This window comes from Nilaparvata lugens, chromosome 1 (genome assembly GCF_014356525.2).
Source record: "Nilaparvata lugens isolate BPH chromosome 1, ASM1435652v1, whole genome shotgun sequence".
Taxonomy (NCBI): domain Eukaryota; kingdom Metazoa; phylum Arthropoda; class Insecta; order Hemiptera; family Delphacidae; genus Nilaparvata; species Nilaparvata lugens.
The window spans coordinates 40,787,997-40,812,816 of NC_052504.1; the positions used below are offsets into that span (position 1 = coordinate 40,787,997).

At 34.1% G+C, this 24,820-nt stretch overlaps 1 protein-coding gene across 1 annotated transcript in view; it reads left to right on the forward strand.

Annotated features, from left to right (window-relative positions):
- The window catches only part of LOC111056408 (tolloid-like protein 2), a 313,249-nt gene that overhangs the window by 217,619 nt on the left and 70,810 nt on the right, over nucleotides 1-24,820 (forward strand). The window contains exon 4 of the mRNA XM_039434020.1: nucleotides 3,733-3,738. Coding sequence (XP_039289954.1) covers nucleotides 3,733-3,738 — 6 coding nt within the window. The remainder of the gene's footprint in view (nucleotides 1-3,732; nucleotides 3,739-24,820) is intronic.

Here is a 24,820-nt window from a genome sequence, read left to right on the forward strand (position 1 = left end):
ATCCTTGAAATGCAAAATTTCCAAAAACCTTGTATATATGTCGACGCGCAATTAAAAAAGGAACATACCTGTCAATTTTCATGGAAATACATTACCGCGTTTCGCCATAAATGCGCAACATAAAAACATTTAAACATATTAACATTTAAACATTTAAACATTTGAACATTTAACATTTAAACATTTAAACATTTAAAATTTAAACATTTAACATTAAACATTTAAACATTTAAACATTTAAACATTTAAACATTTAAACATTTAAACATTTAACATTTAAACATTAAACATTTAAACATTTAACATTAAACATTTAAACATTTAAACATTTAAACATTTAAACATTAAACATTAAAATAAAGAAAGGAAAAAGAAAAAAGATGTTGTCGAATTCCACTATAACATTTTTATTCACCAAAACTAGTTTTCGTTGCCTATGGCAACATCTTCAGTGGCAACTGAAGCTGATATCAGCTGAAGGAGGCTTCTTTTTCCTTTTATATTATCCTTGAAATGCAAAATTTCCAAAAACCTTGTATATATGTCGACGCGCAATTAAAAAAGGAACATACCTGTCAATTTTCATGGAAATACATTACCGCGTTTCGCCATAAATGCGCAACATAAAAACATTTAAACATATTAACATTTAAACATTTAAACATTTGAACATTTAAACATTTAAACATTAAACATTTAAACATTTAAAATTTAAACATTTAAACATTTAAACATTAAACATTTAAACATTTAAACATTAAACATTTAAACATTAAACATTTAAACATTTAAAATTTAAACATTTAAACATTTAACATTTAAACATTAAAACATTTAAAATAAAGAAAGGAAAAAGAAAAAAGATGTTGTCGAATTCCACTATAACATTTTTATTCACCAAAACTAGTTTTCGTTGCCTATGGCAACATCTTCAGTGGCAACTGAAGCTGATATCAGCTGATATCAGCTTCAGTTGCCACTGAAGATGTTGCCATAGGCAACGAAAACTAGTTTTGGTGAATAAAAATGTTATAGTGGAATTCGACAACATCTTTTTTTTTTTTTTCTTTTTCCTTTCTTTATCTTAATATGGAGAAGTTCCACATATCTCTGATAAAAGTGTTAAAACATTAAACATTTAAACATTTAACATTTAAACATTTAAACATTCAAACATTTAAACATTTAAGCGCATTTAAACATTTAAGCATTTAAACATTTAAACATTAAACATTTAAACATTAAACATTTAAACATTCAAACATTTAAACATTAAACATTTAAACATTTAACATTTAAACATTTAAACATTTAAACATTTAAACATTTAAACATTTAAACATTTAAACATTTAAACATTTAAAGATTTAAACATTTAAACTTTAAACATTTAAACATTTAAACATTTAAACATTTAAACATTTAACATTTAAACATTTAACATTTAAACATTTAACATTTAAACATTTAAACATTTAAACATTTAAACATTTAAACATTTAAACTTTAAACATTTAAACATTTAAACATTTAAACATTTAAACATTTAAACATTTAAACATTTAAACATTTAAACATTTAAACATTAAACATTTAAACATTTAACATTTAAACATTAACATTTAAACATTAAACATTTAAACATTAACATTTAAACATTTAAACATTTAAACATTTAAACATTTAAACATTTAAACATTTAAACATTAAACATTTAAACATTTAAACATTTAAACATTTAACATTCAAACATTTAAACATTAAACATTTAAACATTTAAACATTTAACATTCAAACATTTAAACATTTAAACATTTAAACATTTAAACATTCAAACATTTAAACATTTGAACATTAAACATTTCAACATTTAAACATTTCAACATTAAGAGAAATGCCAAACCGTCGACTTGAATCTTAGACCTCACTTCGCTCGGTCAATTAATTAATTAATCGTCAGTATTCTCATGAATGCCTGCTTGATCCTACTCGGCATCGACTGGTACCTGTTCAGTTTTTTTAGATCCAGTTCTTATGATATTACAAGCTGATGAATTCCCAAAACCATTCGAAAAGTTATGAGAGCGGAATATATGCGATATATTTAATGTCAGGAATAACTCATCCGTAATATCAAAAATATCTGACATTCAAACGCGTTTCGTATAGCCGTGCAATATCAAGGGACCTCGTTAGCCACTATCTTTCAAGGATGCCAACGTCTCTCGTTGCTTGAATTCATAAGATTCGAGAATGAACTCTCTTCATTGGATTAAGATTATGTTTTCGGACCAAACAATATCAACTATTACTCTCTACAAGGTGGAAATCACAAATCTCAAGCTATCAAGTTACAGTGAAAATATACTATCAAGAAACTGATATTTGAATAAGTAACTGGCTTCGGGGGATTATAATGGATTTCATTTTTACCTATATATAATTATCCAACTCGAAAATAAATAATTTACTAGAAATCAATTAATTCTTGACACCGAAGACAGCACAATTATTCGACACAAATCAATGTCTTAAACCTGAGGCCGTACTGCTGGATGGTTACTAGCCAGGGCGTTTAGAATAAAATACAAGAGTGGTTATGGAGCAGCACACACTCTTGTCTACTATCTATCGACGGCTGTTGGATGACGCAATTATAATAGCAGCTGATTTTTATTTCTGTGTATGGCCAGTTCACAAATCTTCTCCCATATGTAAACTTTGAAGGACCTGAAGGACTTTGAAGGAAAGAGTCCTGAAGTCGGATTATAAATTTTGATAGACCATAAACCTGGTCCTAAACATAACGAACACAACTAAAAAAAATCATCAAATTCGGTGCACACATAAAAAAGTTATTGAACGTCAAAAAATGTGAGGCTCGATTTTTATTTATATAGATTCATCAGCATATGAATAATTGCATATTTCTCAGTAATTTCCATCTGTTTCCGAGAATTCAACTCGTTTTTGTAACTCAGCATTCAATGGAGATATAGAGGTCGGAATTATTTCATTTTATTCGAAATTTTGTTATCTTAAAAAAGGCGTGAATCATGTTTTCTGCCCGAAAACTTAATTCGGCGAAAATCGCAGAAAACTGGAAAAGGAACCGAAATCCGAGTTTCAGGGGCCCTCACTCAATAAAAAACTCTGCAAGGTCAATTTTTGTATTAAAGTTTTCAATACCCGAGTACCTATTATTGCACGACAAAAAGCAGCGTGTTTGAAGTTTTATTCCAGCACAATGTTCATGAAGATGGGACTAATTTTCATTTTTTAACAAATTGCAATTTATTTGTGGAAGAGTAATATTTGAAAATATTCACACTAATATTGTTTTTGTATTCGAGTTTGCTTTGTATCTAAATCATTTTTAGTGTATGATTCCTGTAGCTATAATCACCAAGATTCTACAATCTTATACATATTTCTGGAATATAGTTCACCATTGATTATATCATGACAAATGATATAGTCAATGATGAACTTTGTTCCTCATCTACGTGATTCAATTTTATTACTTGTGAATATGATTTACAGACACTCGAATTCCAAATCGTATAGATTGTTGGATCTGAAACAAAGATTCTTCACAGTAACTAACCAATCAAATTAATCAAATTCCAGAAAAAACTAATCAACCTATTTCAACATTATTGGGTTGGTTGAGCTGTTGTTACTCTATCATGCAGTTTAATTTCAATGTATTAATTCAAATTATATTTCCAGGTGGAGGTAAGCTGATGTTACTGGTGATAAGTAGTAAGAGAACTTATATTATCTACATCAACTCTTGCAACACTTTTTTCTCGCATGCTGTATTATTCTTGTATTGTTATTCCACCTATCTATGAATACTAGTAGAAATTGATCCCTTTAGCTAAACATAATAGCAAGATACCCCTTCCTATTTCGGAATTATATTATTTTCAAGGTGCTTTATCATATAACTTGCTTACTATAGCAAGATACCCCTTCCTATTTCGGAATTATATTATTTTCAAGGTGCTTCATCATATAACTTGCTTACTATAGCAAGATACCCCTTCCTATTTCGGAATTATATTATTTTCAAGGTGCTTTATCATATAACTTGCTTACTATAGCAAGATACCCCTTCCTATTTCGGAATTATATTATTTTCAAGGTGCTTTATCATATAACTTGCTTTCTCCGAATCTCAAAATACTTGAAATAGAGTATTCATGCATTTTTACTTACCTTGCCCTATTACCATAGGTAAGGAAAGTATTGCTTTCCGTAAAAAATTAGGTACCCAAATTTCTAAATCTCTATACGTTTCAAGGTCCCCTGAATCCAAAAAAGTGGTTTCTGGGTATTGGTCTGGATGTGTGTGTGTGTGGTGTGTGGTGTGTGTGTGTGTGTGTTTTTGTGTGTGTGTGTGTGTGTGTGTGTGTGTGTGTTGTGTGTGTGTGTGTGTGTGTGTTGTGTGTGTGTGTGTGTGGTGTGTGTGTGTGTGTGTGTGTGTGTGTGTGTGTGTGTGTGTGTGGTGTGTGTGTGGTGTGTGTGTGTGTGTGTGTGTGTGTGGTGTGTGTGTGTGTGTGTGTGTGTGGTGTGTGTGTGTGTGTATGAGTGTATGTGTGTCTGTGTACATGATATCTCATCTCCCAATTATTAACGGAATGACTTGAAATTTGTAAGGTCCTTACAATATAAGGATCCGACACGAACAATTTCGATCAAATGTAATTCAAGATGGCGGCTAAAATGGCGAAAATGTTGTCAAAAACAGGGTTTTTCGCGATTTTCTCGAAAACGGCTCCTACGATTTTGATCAAATTTATACAAATATGATTATTATACAGCATTTATTTAGGATTTTCGTTAAATAATAATTATATATTAATTAGCATTCGAATAAATGCATTCTCTATTTAATTCCATTTGTATCAAATTTATACAGTTATATACAGTTATTTATACAAATGTATCAGTTTATGGAACTGATTTATTTCATAACTACTTTGTACAATAACTATGTTGTAAAAAGGAAAATTGAATTGAATTGAATACCTAAAATAGTACCTGAACTAGGTATTGACGGAGGTTCTGACAAGACTTTGACGTGGGTTTGCTTTAGATTTATGAGGTACTGTGGCACAAAAAAAATACATCCCGATGATGAATAAATGAGAACCAATAAAAACTAATAAAACTCTGAAAAATCAATAAAAACTTTTAAAAATTAGAAAAACATATAAAAACTACAAAATTAAAATCTCTAATTGACTGACTGACTGACTTATTGTTTATGCTTAGGCATCTGGGGCTAAAGAGACTAAAGATTCGAGGAAAGAATAAGACTAGATATCGCAATAGTAACTTTTATTCATAAATAGCCACAGTAACCCTTAGGAGTGGTGCCCTCGTAGCACCAATAGACCGAAGTAGGAGAACTAACACTAGGCGGAAAATTTCGGTCTGCCCCTGGCACTGGAAACAGTGCTGGTGACAGGCCGAGGACAGAGAGTGGTGCTATGATACTTGTATCATAGTTGCCACGCTAACTCAGTGCTGATCATACTATCACTGCGGCCTGAGTTTTCAGAAGCAGCTCGCACGCGCGGGAGAGTTGCAAGTTCTGCAGGAGAGGACTTTGGGCCTATATACTGCAGAGGTGGAAGGTGGATACAGGGGTCGGCTCCTGTATCCTGGAATTTTTGGGCTTAGGCCCCTCACACCTAAAATAGTCATTGATAAGCTCTATCAACTGCCATAAGTCTCATATCTGTAAAAATTCCAGGAGCTCCACCCCATCTATGCAAAGTTTGATTCTAGATTCCCAATTATCAGGCTTCAGATACAATTTGAACAAAAAATTCCAAGCGTTATTGTCCTGTCACCAGCTGGCTTGGATCTTTGAATACAGTCGACTTGAGAATTTGAGATGCGCGTGAACACTAGCGTCAGGTGATAAATTTTCATAACGGCAAGAAAAGTTGTATGAGTGCGCCACACCAGATTTTTAGGAATATGAAGATCAGTAGATCAGTGGGTCAGAAGAGTTTTCGAATATAATTTTTTATAAATTTTCCATCTATGCAAAGTTTGATTCTAGATTCCCAATTATCAGGCTTCAGATACAATTTGAACAAAAAATTCCAAGCGTTATTGTCCTGTCACCAGCTGGCTTGGATCTTTGAATACAGTCGACTTGAGAATTTGAGATGCGCGTGAACACTAGCGTCAGGTGATAAATTTTCATAACGGCAAGAAAAGTTGTATGAGTGCGCCACACCAGATTTTTAGGAATATGAAGATCAGTAGATCAGTGGGTCAGAAGAGTTTTCGAATATAATTTTTTATAAATTTTCCAGCAACAATGATAGATTATAATCAAACCTATATACATATATATAAACGCGAAATGGCACTAATTCATTCTCTCACTCACTCTCTGATTCACAATCATCAGAACCAAAACTCTACTGAACCAAATACGTTTAAATTTGACATGTATGTGCATGTATGTGAATCTGCGTTTCTGAGCATTTTTCATGCGTTTACAAGGTTTTTTTAAGAACTACTTGACAGAAAATGTTCAAATTTTGTATAGAAGTTCAGCTAGGGTCATGAGATTTTGTCTTGAGAGTACTTGAAAATTACGCTCATGATAGACGGTTTTACAGCATTTCCTAGCGTTTTTTCAGCGTTTTCTCAGATTATTCATGAACTAATTGAATGAAATGTTCAAATTCAGCACATAGGTTCAGCCAAGGTGTACAATGCTGTTGCTGTTAAAGGACTTGGAAATTATGTGATGTATACATCCAAAATCGGTGTTTTCCAGCGTCCATTTGCGTTTCCTCAGCTTTAACAAGAGCAATCATGAACAGAAAATATTCCAATTTGGTACATATTTTCAGCTGGGTTCTAGAAATTTTGTGTTTGGCTTCAAATTTTGGAGCTTTGAATTTCTCTCGAAGATAGGCCCAAAATTAGGGTATTTCAGTTTTTTCAGTTTTATGAGAACTGATTGACAGAAAAGGTTGAAATTTGGTACAGTGGTTCCCCTTCTAAGGTGCACAAAATGTTGTATTGCTTGGAAATGACACCAAAGATACTTTCCAAATCGGCATCTTTCTAGAGCTTTTTTGGCGTTCTCCAGCTTCTTCGAGAGTGAATGAACAAAGAAATCTATATTCTACAGAACGGGTTTCAGAGATATCTGAACTTGGATGTTTAAACTCGAAACAAGTTCAGTTTGGGTAATGGCGGTGCGTCTTTTGAGTGTTCCTTTTATACATTTTTCCAATGCTTCCTTTTAAAAATTTGTAGAAAATATTTTCCGGATTCGAGGTCAGCACATTCGGAAATATTTCAAATTGACAGAGAGAAAGTGGTAATGTAAAACATCTTACTCAAATATCAAATGTACAAAGAGAAGCTATCCCAAGCACTCACAGCATTTGATTTGTGTCTGATCAAATTCTTTCTACTAGCAGGAGAGAAAGAATTTGATTTTGCAAGTTATACGAACAGTACATTTGGTGATCAGATAGGTTATTTTATTTTCTCTTTCCTTTTTTCGTCATGCCTCCACCCGACACAATACTTACGCTCTTGCTGCAACATCTATTTTCCTCAAATTTCGTTATCATCTTAAGGAAAATATCCTTAGAGAGAATTTTAGCTACTGTTAGAAAACGGTTTCTTTGTTTCTATGATTATGTAGAATTCCTAAACTTGTGATTGAAATTTAGCGAAACAGTTCATATGAAAAATCTATTCAACAAAATTCTACTGTCAAATACTTTCTTTCAAAAGAGGAAAATCCATTCGAGCAAATGTCAATCAGCTCCATCCATCGGTGGAGTTTATGAAGAGCTGCTTGGAGAAAGCCTACCTTCTCTCTCTAATATTACAGTGCGAGAAACTCGCTTATTCAAATCCATTCTACAAATTGCTGTCCAACTTTTGGTTTGGAGAACATTTCAAATGCCAATTAAATATCGTGAGGATTATTTACTGTTGAAAAGTGGTTTGGGGAGAAGAGTTTCGAAGATCAATACTGTACACTGAATTGCAACTTTAAATGAAACTTTCCCTCGTGTTATTGACTGACAGTCTAAAAATATCATCAGACTTCTGATGGTTATGAATTGCTCGAATTCACTCAAGTAAAATGTATCTATTTCCAGTAAAGTCTTGGTACGTGAACTATGATTGTAATTTACTACAAATTCACGTGTGCGATGGAATCTGAAAAATGGTTCACAGTTCACAGCTACTGTAATTTGATATTAACCCTTAATAGAAGGCATCACTTCCACATCACTTTCATAGATAATAATTACTATTCTTGATACTCTTCGATTGTGATCTTATACAAGAATTCTATGGATAATAATAATCTTCGAACATGACTTTTTTCTCCCCTTGTGAGAGGTTTCACCAAATTTCAAGTACATATCACAGTAAACTTTGTTCAGAACTCTAATATTTCAATATTTCATGTGGATTATTTGGATGACATTCCAATAATAACCGAATATTATATCGATTTGTATATCATACTCTTCATAATAGGAGATACACAGAATTGAATTGGATAGAATATATTCATTAGCCTCAATAGAACATTACAATCTGACATATAGGTCATAGATATACCATTATATGTATAAATGTAGGCCACAAAACGTATACGCCACCGTAAGGTTAATCCAAATACGATAATTGAAATTAGCCTTTCCTCCACTTTTCATTTTTAGGAGAGAATTGTTATTTCATAACAGACCTGTCATCAAAATCAAGGACAACAACACAGTTCACGTCTTAAATCTTGAGATGAACATAGAATGTTTCTAGAGCTCTCAAATCAAAATTAATTCTCTGAAATCTTAAAAACCTGCTATTCGAGTTTCGTTATCTCCAGCTACAACTGTGACAACAAAATGTTCCACTTTTCTGTTCAACAGTAGCTATTCAAGCTAGAAGCAAGATCTTATTTCATTAACAACAATTTGATAGGAATGATTCAAGATTATCTGAGCGTGAGATCTCTTTCACAATCCTCCTGCGTCCGATTATCGAATCATGATATCGACAAGCTATGATACCTACATAAGTCTTCACTCGATTTGCATGCATTCAGCACTCGAGGCACGACCTCTAGTTGATGTCAGTTCAGCACACATGACATTGCATTGCAGCTATATGTCACATGCCACATGCTACACATACATACATATGCCAGCCGTCATCTGCTCGCCTTCCCTCGGGACCCAACCAATGTAGATAATCATCAGTCCCTACACTAATCTAATCATTTTGTCAGCACCTATGAGCACCTATGTCAATTACGTGACATATTGGATTTTATTTGAAGGTTGGAGTGGGGTGGAAACAGATCGATGTATTCCTCTCTCCAATTTGATTTCTTTGGAGTATCAATCGTTTTTCAAGTTTATTAGTGAAAATTGATGAATCATCGCCCCCCCCCCACCAATAAAATTTTAATAACATGGTCCTCAACTTTCAGGAGCTGCACATCTCTCACTTCAATCCTCTTCTACTCCTGAAAGTTAAGAATTATGAAGAAGATAAAATATCAATTTCTAACATAATGAGTTAAAAACATTACAGGAAAGGAAAACTGAGCAGGGCTAGTTGGATGATTCAAAAAAACTATCAACATTTCGAGAAAAAATTGTGTTGGAGTCGAATCTATAGTTCTGCTTACTCTTGTTGTGAAGATATCATATTATGTCTCCTATTCTAGATATGAATCAATTTTATCGTCAAGAGTTTGGAGGAGTCGATCAGAGTAGTTTTGTTTTGTAGACTCTAGCTAATTAGGTGCTCATCGCAAATGCCTGGAGCTTTGTGCAAGCTTACCATTGTGAGGTGAGATTCACTCAAGACATTCATCATTTCTTATAAGTAACACCAAAGTTCCTCAATCAACCAACGACGACAGTTTGAAGTGAATCTCATCATAAATACGCATGCGCATGTGTGCAGAATTTGCCATACGGTGGTGTAAACAGGATCTATAGTGAGACCCATTTCAAACTGTCGGCATTCCTCATGAATAACATGAATGCTTCTCATTCAACCAATGCTGACAGTTCAAAATGAATCGTACAATATAACCGTGAGTGAGCACAGACATACACCTGGGAGAGCACAACATGAAATGTTCTTGCTCAAATACAGTCGCCTACTTACTACTACACCTGACACGTACAAATGTAGATGTAGCTCATACAAATATATGGAATTGGTCAACTGGTAAATTTGCTACATTCTGAGGTTATGCATTCTGTATTGCTTGTATGTATTGTTGTTCTGATTCAGCATGCAATGAGTTTAATCTATTCCAATCGGAATTTTCACTATTGAACATCTTTCTTATTTTTGTATCACTTCTACATCCTCACTTCCATGTAGTAGCACGCATAAGGAAGCTTTTGAGCTGATTCTAGAACTTGCATGATAATTCAATCATTACCAACATGATCATGATCGTATTGGTACATTCGTGTAGGTAACCAAAAGGAAAAAATACTCGTGTAGAACGAAGTCAACCTATGTTATTATTGTAGCGAGACACAACATGTAAGCAGTAGCTGCCTATTCAAGCTGTTAGTCGTAAGGTACAATTTCCTTCACAAGTGAAAAGTGGCCCCTGTCAATAGTAATTGACGTTGTAAATTTGGCATTGACATTATTTTCGAATAGTTTTTTGCATTACAGTAATTCAGTAAAATTTGTTTGGATGGTTATTTGTTTGCATTCCACGAAAAATAGGGCCTTATTTATTGCATGCCTTCGACCTTCTATGACTTTTTTTATCTAGTCCACATTTCATAATATTCATATAGAAAATACTGTATATTGATTAGCTAAGACTACTGTTCAGTAGAGTTTTCTAATACGACTTGGAAAGCTAACTTAAAGTAAACATGGTATGTGCTTTGAGTATGTTTGATAATATAATATCTAGTGAAGCGCTTCCCAATCGGTTCCTCTGGTTACAAAACAGCGTTTGGTTGGTCGTACCCTAGCTCTTGAGAATGAATTAGACTCCATCTATCAAGATTTCTCAACATTATTTCAACCCATTTTGATTTCAACTTATTTCATTTTTGAAAACCACCTCAATAAAATTTTCCCAATGTTAAAAGCTCCTAAAATCGGGGTACTTTAAGACATTTTCCCAAATTACTGATAAATTTACAATTTCTAACGCGTTCCGCTAGATTCTCAGAAAATGGCAGGCAGGAGTGTTTAATTGTGGTTTGAATGTACAGCTAATAACCAGGAAAGATTTGTTGTGGTTATTTCACATGTATACGGTTCCATTCGGTACGGTTCAGTTAGTTTTCTGTTCGTTGATCAAACAAATCAGTCTTCATGCATACAAGGTTCTTATTAGGTTTTGTGTTTTCCTGACATACACATGCGGTGTTTGGATTTTCAAAACAAAAATTATGAAAAACAACTAAATAAATTGACCATACGATTTTGAAAGAGATCATCTCGCTATCAGACTGAAACTGAACCGAGTGTGTGTGAAAGACACCATTTGTTTGCTGCTCCCTGGCAACAGAAACAAACCTGATAGAACATATTCGTGTCGAAGTGTTTACTTCAAGTTCCCGTTTCACACCTATCAGAATTGACCGAAAACGAACCGAACCGAATAGAACGTTATGTGTGTGGAACCCGTCTTCAGGTCGAACAGAACTAGTGGGTCGCGATTCAGCTTTCGGTTACGTTCGATGTCATTATTCAGCTGGGAATTATGAAACCATTTGCATGTTATCATGTTAATATTCTTTCAAAACTACAAAAATCTACAACTCCTACAGTTTTTCTAATATTTTTTAAGAAAATTGATGACAAATATTCAGAATTCTATGCAAAGGTCCAGCGGTTCAGCTGAAGCCAGTTCAGAGATTTTTGAGAATATCCATGAATCATGCATAAAACGGACTATTTTCTGTAATTTGTTTAAAATTCTTTCTGAAAAGTTTAAAACTCTCGGTTAAGCCCCGCACACACACACACACACACACACACACACACCACACACACACACACACATCGATTTTTGTTCGTACGGTATTTTGCCGTCCTCATAAATTCTATTGGATTAAACATATGATTTCAAACAGATGATGTTTGTCAAGTTCCGTTTAATTTCATAGAATCATAAGGACGGCATAATATCGAACGAACAAATATATATATATATATATATATATATATATATATATATATATATATGTGTGTGTGTGTGTTGTGTGTGTGTGTGTGGTGTGTGTGTGTGTTGTGATGAATCTTTCAAATAGATCTCATGAGAAGAGAGAAAAATTGTGATTACCTTTTAAAATGAAGGAATTTGCTAAAGGAATAGTTAGCGACCGAGCGATAAAGCTTACTTATCAGTAACTGTATATTAGATAAGAGTACCGTTCTGTACCGAATATTTTCTAGAAAATTATTCAATAAAATTATAATTATTCTGCAATAAAGCACGAATTATTTATGAATTGCTCACTGATTTTGAGGTTACACTTTGTTTACTATCGATCAGATGTTTTTAAAACAGTTCGAACGCAGCTGACTGATTCAAAGTATTGTCAAATGTCATGCTGGCTTCACGCAAGATATAATACCATTTCTAAAAATTATAAAACTATCAATAAAGGACCAAGAATTTCGAATAAAAAATAAAATGTATGTATTATCGTTGAAATTATTATTATTTAAGAAATTATATTATATGTCAGGTCTTATTGTAACTAACTAGGTCATAGCATGAACAGTATATTATTGATAAAACGGCAGAAATTAATTATAACAGTCTCAAACATAATAAAATTTGTATAAGAATATTAATTTATTAATGATTAATTCAACTGAACCACATGGTAATTAAATCTCTTTGGCAAGCCTAAGCCAATCATAGTGCATAGAAATAGCACCAAAAAGGTGATCGTTTGAAAGCAACACATGTTAATCTACTATCAGACAACAAACCTGCCTTATCATATACGCTAGCACATGTACATTGTATGAGAGGAACTATGTCTAGAAGGTTAAGCAGTTTTAAGAATTACATAAATTGAATTATTATTGTAATTAAAGGAACTATATTCTACTGCCTGCCACTGACGTCACGTCTACGTCACAATCGTTCTACCAATGGCAAATTTTCATGCAAATTATTACATCGAGATTCTCAGAAGAAAGGTCTAGCCAAGAAGCTTAGAGAAAAAGACAGCACTTCCCTTTTGAAATCCTCACCGTTCAGATCTCTTTATAGTTACCAAGACCTATTTGTAAAATTTTCGTTCGATTTTATATGTTTCATTTGTGAGCCAATATTTTAGGCCAATCTATTTGTTATTTGTAAATTTATTTTCATCAATCGATAAATTTAAAAGTTTAAAGTAAATCATCCCTTAATTAATTTGGTGAAGGAAATATTAAATTAAAAATCCCCCACGTGCTGAAACCGAAGCCTGGACCCGCTGCCGATCAAACGATTTTTGATCTAAAGAAGAAAACCACGACCGCCAAGGAAATTCACGTGAGTTATAAGTTAAAAGGGGCCCCAATCTACGCTTCGAAAATATTTCAGTGCAGAAAAAACATAAATTTTTCTTCGTTAAATTATTGGCCACGCCGACAAGCGCTTTAGCATTAAGAGCCTAGAATTTATTCAATATTTAATTTATACGAACTTGTAGTTGATTAGCTATCCTCCGCTGCCAGAACCACGACCCCGAGCATTTTAAAAATATTTTATAATTCATTTTTTCACTATTTTTTCAAAACTGTTCAATTTTATCCATTGTAAAATTCTGTCGAATCACGCATGATATCATGCAAGTACAAGAAAATTGCTAATCATTTTTGTTAATGTTAAACCACTCTCAATCTGTAAATTATATTCTGAATCTGCACTGTGAGATCATATATTTTATTATAATATATTCCAGTTTTGTTAATTCGTTTTCTGAGTTCGATTATTTCTTAAGCCTGTCAATTATTGTGTCTGATACGTTCTATATCATCAAGAACCGATCGAATACGATCATTGGAATAATTGAATTAAGCTGGATATTGGAACAGGTCTAAGTGGATGTAGCGAGTGGGGTCAGATCGAGATATTTATTCTTTGTCCTTACCTGCTCATATATCAGCTTTTATCTGTTACCAACCTCGACTTAGGAGCGAACACATCAATTATTCAGCTGGGAATTATGAAACCATTTGCATGTTATCATGTTAATATTCTTTCAAAACTACAAAAATCTACAACTCCTACAGTTTTTCTAATATTTTTTAAGAAAATTGATGACAAATATTCAGAATTCTATGCAAAGGTCCAGCGGTTCAGCTGAAGCCAGTTCAGAGATTTTTGAGAATATCCATGAATCATGCATAAAACGGACTATTTTCTGTAATTTGTTTAAAATTCTTTCTGAAAAGTTTAAAACTCTCGGTTAAGCCACACACACACACACACACACACACACACACACACACACACATCGATTTTTGTTCGTACGGTATTTTGCCGTCCTCATAAATTCTATTGGATTAAACATATGATTTCAAACAGATGATGTTTGTCAAGTTCCGTTTAATTTCATAGAATTCATAAGGACGGCATAATATCGAACGAACAAATATATATATATATATATATATATATATATATATATGTGTGTGTGTGTGTGTGTGTGTGTGTGTGTGCGTGCGCGTGTGCGGGGCTTTACTAATGACATCTACTGGACGATTTTGGAGCCGAATCTCGACCAATCAAGGCATGATGGCTTGTGATTACAATGTGTCACATTGCCCGATTGCTGCTACCATCAAGCGTCAGAAATCTAAACTTTATCTTGATTAATAACTCTTGACCAATCAGTGATGATGAGGAGGAGTTACAGAATAAATTTCAATCAGGAGAGAGTAGACAGCGGTTGCCTCGCGATGGTCGCGCTGATTAGCCATCGATAAGATACGCTAGGATTCGTACCTGCTACTCTATTAGAAGAATGACCACTTGTTGAGCCGACTTCGCTTTGAACTATTTATGACTTTAAAAATCTGTTCCCGGTGGCTCGGAACCCACCTAAAGTTACAGGTCATTTCATATCTCATCATCATTCGTCTCATTACCCACGCACGAGCCTGGAGCTCATGTGGGTATCACCCTCAGCAAAATAAGAGTTGTAGAAGATTAAAGGATGTGCAAAATTTCTGCTAATGCTCTCAATCTTAGCCGAAATGAATGGTCTTACAACTTACCAGCTACGTACGATGGTCACAGCCGCTATGAATTCAACAGTGTAAAAGAGAGTGGCTCAGTGTGTCGCGAAAATTAATAAACATTATATTCCATTATTAGTTGATCATAATGAATTATACCTAAACTGATAAGAAGGATAACGAATAGCTCTTTACATAATCAGTACATAATTCTGATTGATAAAAATTGCGACTCGTAATTTCTCAGCATATCCAATAACATGCCAATATTCTATGTCCAAACTTAATGAAGGATGAAAATCGCTACTTTCTCACTATTTCAGAATCCAGCCAGTAATATGCAGGTATATATAAAATTGTAATGATCGCAAGTTTTTTTGGAAGATCTTTTCTCAACTACAAACCCGTTTATAAATTCGGACTGTTTGAATCCGCTCTGTTTCTTGATGCAAAACAGGGCTATGGCTGGACGTTGGTGAGAGCAGATTATGATAGACTGGATCCGTAAATATGGGAGGAAGGAAACACAGCTGGCGGACAAGAAGTTTGGAGAGCAGCTGGATGCAGCAGCATTGAAGAGTAATAATGAAACATTCATACGGCTACAACAACATCGGAGAATCTGCCTCGGCAACGTCAAGACGGTTAATAAAATTGTTATTGTAATATAATGAGAAAGAGGTCGGCAAGATGTCCGTCCACGTGTGTGTTGATGCACGTCAGTGTGCGCGCGAGAGCGTTTCAGGGAAGCATGATAACCGGGAGGGATGGGTGGAGTGGTTTGGATCGATAGTGTAGGGGATGGATGGGCGGGTGAGGGTTGCTTCCCCGCACAAGGGGCTCGTCTCCGTCACAAACTCGGGAGTTGTATTTTGGCCGCTGTACTCATCGCTGTAACTAGTCCGTCACTCGAGTGAAATCAGACAAGTCGTGAGCTCCACTTCGGTCTATTACTTGAGTTCAACTGAACCAACTTTGCTGCCGGTACCGTATCTTCTAGTTGATCAGCATGGTGGCTGCAGTAGCGATCTGTTGCATTTTGGTGCTGCTCGTCGTCTTCATTGTGCTGATCGTGTTCGTCGGCCAGACTATGAACAATGTGCCCGATCAGCAGTAACATGCTGTGAGTCATGTGATTGGTGGCGGCCATCATGTACAGGTATCTTTCAAGCCCACCCCAAACCTAGAATAGAAAACGAGAAACTTTCATATGCGCAAAATAACTACCTCAAACACTCTGTGACTCAAGTCTTCAAAGATTTTTAACTATTTGTCTTTTAATATAGTGGTTAATTAGTGTTTGTCTCAATTTTCTTTTCTAAAATTGTGAACTTTCTATATTAGGTCGCTTGTATAGAAGCAAGCAATTGTTTATTAATTCTAAGAGATATTCAAGACCCGGTTGGATGAAGTTGGCTAGAGCTAGCTAGGCCTAGGTGGAACTTTCTATACAGTTACTAATGGTTATTTTCTAGCCACAATACTTTTGTTTTTTTTCCATCGACCCATGTTTTATGCTTTTTGAATATCCTGCTTTTAAAAACTACAAATTATTATTTCTTCTATGTTTTGTTATCTCATCTCTAATTATTTATTTGGGATAATCTATTACAACCTAGAGCATACAGCGTTGGTCAAATGTCATGCATCCCGGTTAGATTATTTGGTGCTAAGAAGAGATCCTTCTCTTCGACTAAAGTAGTATTCCAGAATACTTGTGATCACAAGCTTACAACTTGCTTATAACTTATAGCTTATAACAAGCTTATAACTTGGGCGTGACCATGGTTCTCCTAGTTATCAAGATTTTGCTTTAATACTGCAATTTCTAAACAAACATATGAATAGAAAGAATATTTAAAAGTGAAATCTTTAATGAATATACATTTAGATGAAGGAGAGTAGTGAATTGATGTTATGGATATATATCTCTACCGAGTTTTATCTGTACCGAGTTGAATGATTGAAAAATGCAGTCTTCATCTGCATGGCCGACTTTTCTTGTATAGTTTTCTCTTAATATAGGAAACATTTCTTTCTTCTTATAGAAAATGTAATACCAAAATAGCCTTCAATACAATAACTTCAAAAATAAACCAACACAGGTTCAAGCCAACAAGTTAATACATCCATATAAGTTAGGGCGCTTGTAATCCGCCATTATCCCCTGGCCACAGTGTAGGCAGCACATTCAAACCTACTTTTGCTGGCTAGTCCTGCCAGGTGGGCTTTGTTCATCTTATCACCGTCGTAAACGAACCAGCTACTCTAGAAGACGACCAACAGACGTCCCAGTCTCAACTCCATTTTATTAGTCGTCCTGCTTTTATGTAGGTGATTTCCGGCTTACAGTAAATCTCATGTCATGTGGTAGCTGTTACATGTACGCAATTCTGAGCGTTCCTCCCTCCAATTTTCGTTGTCCACCTTCCATTGAAGCTCTTTTTCAGTAAAACCGTTATGTGAAACCAGTCGTAAGACCTACTTAGAGCGGTGCTCTCCTATTTTTCATGGTCAGATTGGATAGAATTTCCAGTCCCAAGTTTAATAGATGACAATTAGCCCTCTTTTGAAGCTGACAGACCTTCTTCTGTCATTATTTCTAGTAATGTGACTTACAATTGAGCTGTTGGAAGCAATGAGAGATATTGTATTGAATAATTAAATGAATGCGGAATGGAAATAATCAAATTAACACAATTTGAAATGAATTCTATTCATTCTTCTGAAGTTCTCAAGACTCCGACACACAGCAAATATTTGCTATACATTTAAAATGGCATAGCATCAATTTGAAATTTCATTATTCATTCTCACACTCTTAGCATTGATTCAATGCAAAGTATCTTATTCCCAGATATTTGATTGGTTGGAGATGTTTTAATAATTGATGACTCTTTACCGAAGTACCTGGTGGTCCAGATGTATGGCACCCGGACGGAAACTGAGAGATGAATATTTTCCCTGGCAAATATTTCGTGGGGTTGTGGTCATCGAATTTACCTATATCTATTTCTGCTTTGATCCAATAGAATTCATTTGGAATTTCATGTGATAATTTATCACATTATTTAATAACTATGGAAACTGGATCTAATCTTAGACTCGATCCCACAGTCTCTTTTATGATTCAATGTTTTCATCTTATGTAAGTCTGTAACGGAGGATTGGCTTTGCTGCATCATTCAATCATTGATCAACATCGTTTTCTATTATTTGCTTTCAAAATCCCATCCCAATGATTTGGAATACACCTCACATAACTGTTGTTCTTTTCATCTCTCTCTTACTGACACAATATTGGGTTCAGAATTTATGTGATCAACAAAAAAATGAAAGTGAGGAGTAAGAATAATTTTTTTATTGTTACAGCATAGAAATATGGAAATTGTTTCATCCAGTACAAATTCAAATTCAGCCTTGCCATGAATTGAATAGTCCGATTATAATATACCAAAATGAAAGGCTATTATATATAATAATTATTCTATTTGGAAGGTGAAAGGTAGCAGCATACTATTTACATTTCATAGAGCTTTCATGGTTAATAATCACATTGAAATTTGAAGGGGTCACATTTCCATTGTGAAAACTATCCATTATTGTCATAAATTGAAGTTGTTGATTCAATCAGACTAATAAACTCAAATGACTCACATCCATTATCATATCATTGAAATTGCATGAGACCAACGTATTGGTTGAAAATTCATGAAGTTCACAGTAAAAGGTATGTTGCACACTAATATATTATCACAAAGGCACAAAGCAACATTACGACGTCCCTTTTCGTGATAGGTGTTGGTCGAGAATGGATGTATTAGCAATTTTATGAATCGTGCTCAGGTGGAGAGCTAGCTCAACGATGTGTGTGATGTGAGTTCAACTGAATTGGGACAGTTCACATGGAGAGCTCGAGCACCCTCGAAAAGGTGATTGATTGATCGAGTTTTAGCATCCATGTATCAGAGAAGCCGAGTGACCTTTTCCATTCATAGTTCACGCATCATAAACAATTTTCAATTTCATGACGTGGAAGCTACAGTGAAAAGTGGAAAATACTCATGGCATATTCATGGAAGCAACGAAACTAATTACCATTGATTACTTCCCGTTACTCCCTGTGGAAAGTATCCTTTACTGTGTATTATGATACATGTTGGAGTTCTTTTTACAAGTTATTATTGAGCCAGCACAACTTAATGCTGGGATTTTCCATGGATGAATTAGTAGATATTGCTACTAAAATATTATTAGATGATGTAGTAGTATGAAATAATTTCTTCATTCGTTCGCGTGATAAAATTTTGATATCACTCTTCCACTCAGAGATCTGAGAGAAACCGATACTAAGAAAATAATTGAGAATCACAATAGAGAAATCTCATTTGTTATACCTATAAACAATTTTGATTTATGAAGCCAAATGATTAGTCTTAGGTTTGTGATTGATCAATGAGCGATGAATTGCATGATGCTGCCTGTTGTTTGACTTGCAGTATTACATAATATATTACGAATGCTCTTACAATAAGTGATGAATAAATGTAATCATTAAAGACGCACAAATCACTTCGCAACGTTAGTTATTTGTGGCTGGTATCCTCAAAATTATTATCATATCAGAATGTAATCTCAAAGCCACTCCAATATTGTGTTAAAGCTGAAAAAAACGTGTTTTTTCTCAGGATTTCATTTCCAAGCAATTTATCAAGGCAGCTCGGAATGATGAAGAGATGAAGTCAAACATTCCCATATCAATAATTCAGCTTTAAAATGAGAAGATCTGGGTTTTAGAATATTGATTTTTTGTAAAAATTTTCAAATCTCTAGGGTCCTGGATTGGAAGTAGATGGGTGGCCTATAACCTCCGTTTCGGTTCGTCAACGTTTTTATAAAAATTGTCAAGCTTTGGGAAATTGACTTTCATCATTATGACATACTAGTGGGAGGTAGAACTTCCCCGAGATGAGCTAGATAGGAGATGAACGCTATTTTTCTTCCAACTCTTTTGGACAGCTGACAATATCCATTCATTTCAGACTTCCCTTCTTCCACCAACATTCCTCATGTAGGGTGACCATACTGCTATTTCCAGGATAAGAAAAAGCTTTTTGTTAACTCCACCAAAGTTGATCGCAAATTGAGAACGAAACGAGTCGAGTAGATTGAAGGTTCATGTCTCGCCAACTTTCTGTCTCAACTCAATAAGTCTTCTATCGAAAATGCAATCCCTGAGTTGATGAACAATGCCGACTGATACTGGCCTTGAGAGTATCCAAGATAATTGAGACTGATAGGGCTGCTTATTGGATGATATTTTGTAACTTCACCAAACTGTACTTAGAGATGGAAAAATACCCAAAGAAAATTCTCCTCCTTTTCTTGAAATGGGAGTGAACCAGATCTAAAGATCTAGAAACAGTGTACTCTTAATAAAAACTTAAAAATGATTTTCTATTGTAATTAGAATGGCAGTTCGAAGTCACTTTTCCAATTTTTATTTACTCTATTAGTGCTAATTACATTTCGAATTGCATCAAATTGTGTAGCATCTATAGGTCCTCAATAATTTCAAATTTTGTCAGTTATGAGGTTTTATTATATGGAGGTTGAGCTGTTGGAGGAGGTCTATAAGGCCTGTTGGGTGTGCGACAAGACTGGTTCAATCAATAAAAGTGCAATCATAATTAAAACTCTGGTCGATCTCGTCAGCTCTCTGTCCACTATTAATAATATTAAACACTATTATTCTGTCCACTATTATATATTGAACTCAGGTAATGTATAAGTAGATTCTGGATGAAGTTTTACAAAGGGGATTCCTATTTTTGAAATTGCAAAATAACCTCAACCGATTTATTGTGGAGACACAAATTTCATATGCATTACTATTTATTTAAAGGCCTTACTCTTATATGTTTCAAAATAAATGGAATGATACCGGAAAGATGCCAATTCTGCTCCTCAAATTGCGAAATTTTTGCAAATTGAATTCGTTCATAGATCACGGAACAATATTGACTTAGACGTTGATGAATTAGAATCGAGCAAAAATCAATAATCAGCAAAGGCTTCTTTTCAAAATCGATTCCATTTATTTATTTAGTATGTTTGATGAGTGCTACCCTGACTTTTTTAATAATCGATGTCTCTGATATTATCGATAATGGGCTCATCCAAAATGATATTGATGCGTTCGTGTTGCATTTACAAAAAGGACATTCCAATAATTTTCTATTTGGACTTCACAATACGAGCTCGATTGAAGAATTCACAGAAACATTCTCTTCCATTACCAATCTGTTACAAGATTGGCTTGATGGAATATCACATTTCATGTGATCGATTTGGTTTCCTGTGATATAAGTCAGGAAAATGACATTTGTCAATGGAAACAAACAGCACGCAAACCTTATCAAATTGAATTTGGGTGTAATTTAGCCCACGTTGACTAACACTGAGCCCGTCTATGGTATGAATTCAACAAGTTGCAAGCTTCATCATTGCCAATTGCCAATTCCAATCTAATTCAGACAATATCAGCTTCGAGCAAATTATAATCATAAATTCCAAATTTGAATTACTGATACCCACCGTTCCCCTGTTTGATTACATGCGGCATCGATCCATCTCCATACGATTAACTAGTTGTTTCTACTGGAAAAAAGGTACAACTAAACACACTAGATGTGAAAACTCTTTTGAAACAAGCCCCTGATTGAAAAGCCACCAAAGCAAAGTGACAGAGAACTATAGTTCGAACAAGACATAAGAAAATTATTTTTAAAAGTATAATAGTGCTATACAAATAACAAAGAAGAATGGATCAGTCTCATGAACATGTTCAAGGGGAAATAATACAATAAAAACAGTCTTGTATTCAACAGAGAGGAAGTAATTAATGTTTGTCGGAATCTCAATCGATGCTCCCATTTGCAAACTGTCATTATTTTAATCGAAAATCAAAAACATTTAATAAACATTTCTGAGATGCTATCAGTGATTCATATCATGTTATAATTGGTACTTGCATTATGAAGAAACAAGTCACTTCTAAAATCCAAATATAGAATCATGTGGTCTAACATTTCAAGTACTATCAATAAATGATGGATTCACTCCAATTGAGATGGAAGTACATCGTGGTTGGAGTTCTGAGTACAGAAATAGCACTCACATTCGTTCGAGCTTGTTGCGTCCAAACTGTTCACATTTGCGTATCATGAGATCATGACACATCTATTCCAAACATACAGGGTCACATCAAACTTCACTGTATTATAGAATCAAGATGGCGTTGGATGCCTAAACATAGGATTATTAGTTCCATCAACGATAATAATTTGTATAGCTTACTTATAGCTATATGCTAGGTGTATTAGTAGTGTTAACATACATCTTCGATCAGATGCTTGATTTTCCTTTTTTTACAAGTAACTTGAGAAAACTTGCATGCCTTTCTTTCCATGTATTCTATTGAACGGGTAATAATAAAAATGGTCATAGCCAGCCTGATGAGTACAGATACCGATACACTGAGAACTCATAGCTGTTGGTAGCTTCTGTACATCATACACCTGAATAAAATACTAATCGATGAGAGGAAAGCTTTCGAATTTCATTGATTCCCTTGTGCGAAGAGCCTTTCTGATTGAACAGCTGCTCAGCCGTCGGCCGTGAAATAGATATTGGATTTCAATAGCTCTCTTTCTCTTCCATTAAAAAGATTCCGAAAGAACAACTGTCAAAAAAGAAAATGATTGATGAGTGCTTCACAGTTGCTGAGTTATTCCTGTGAATCAGAAATGAAGATGATTTGACAACGCTGATTCACACGCAAAAAAAATTATCTGCAAGGACGAAGTGATTCAATATTTTTGAGATCAATTACTATAATGAATTAACAAAGCGATTATGTCTAGAAGCTATGAAGTCATTATCATAATCAACTTTTTCTTAAGCTACAGGAAACATCATATTGGAATTATTATCACTTATGAATATCGCCTCTGCAATTGTAATATTTGGAAGAACAAGTTGTCTTTAAATTTGTATATCTTTCTTTTTGTTGATTCCAACATTGAAAAAGTATTTTTTGTATAAATTGGACACTTCTCTGATATCAATGAATGATTATGAATTTGAATGATCAATTGATATGAACGTGATTCACTCAAGTTAGGCGGGATGCACACCGGAGAAACGCGTTTCATTTTTTTTAAGATTTCGTCTTGGAGACTCCAGGAGGGAGTATAAGTCAAGTCATTCTTATGAATACTCAATTTCATACAGTACAGAACAGTCAAAATGTATAAAAAAAATAATCCATACGAATAGTCAAGTGAACATATAAGTCGATAATACAGCCCTATTCTAATTACTTGTCATATTTTCATTCAAATTGGATAATCTTTTTCAATATAATTTATTGTTATGATTATTATAAGAGTGAGAAAAAGTGGCAACTTGAATTTTTAAGTGGTCTAATAAGCGAGTTATGGGTTGTTGAAGTGCAGAACTCCGTTTTCATTCCAGATCATAAACGGTTTCGGATTTACAATTGTAGTTTTTTTAAATACATTCAGTATATCATTGGCTTTGTTCTGATATGCGTTTTTTCGCGATTAATACCAAAATTAACAAGTTATCGAATCTACAAAAAATGTTAATTTTTTATTTATGAACGTAATGAGGAATAAAATGAGGATGATCTGGAAAGAAAACGGAATCTGGAAAGTTAGCACTACAACAACCCATAACTCGCTTATTGGACCACTTAAAAATTTCAGTTGCCACTTTTTCTCACTCTTATAATGATTTTAACAATAAATTATATTGAAAAAGATTATCCAATTTGAATACAGTAATAAAAAAGTGTACAGAACAACCTTAATCAAGGATCAACATTATTTTCTCTATTCACGGATGTTGCCGTCTCAAATCAGTTCTTCGCAATACTCTGTCCTGAATTTGAAACATTATTTTCTTCTCAATCGGAAAATCTGCCTCTTCTGGTCAAGATCAACATCATCAACACTAACCTTGAACAACAACGTTAACCTTGTTTTGTTTGTTTAAGTAACCTTTTGCTGAATAGGTAAACTCTGTATCAACACAAGATGACTTTCCATTAAACTTTCTATGCCGTTATTTGGTCAGTTCTACTGATGTTTCAGCAGAGCTATTTGCATTCAACCAGGGAACTTGTACTGAGGAAGCAAACCCTTCCCAGCACTCAGATATAATTCATTGTGTTCCCCTGTGTTCATTTGTTTGTGTTGAGTGGAGTGACTTTTTTGTCATTCTCAGTACAGATATCATCCTGGTTATATTGGTCTTACTACGACAAGGAGGATAAATATTATGGAAGAACGATTCTATAAAATTACTCGATCAATTCAAACATACATTTCAAATTCAGATCCACCTATGGAGAAATATTCCAAAAGGAACAAATTGAAATTAACAATCAACCACGCCACTTCAAAGATGCTTCTATGCAATCTATCAAATAGGCAACCAAATTCAAATATGATTCAGTATCTTTCAAGTATAA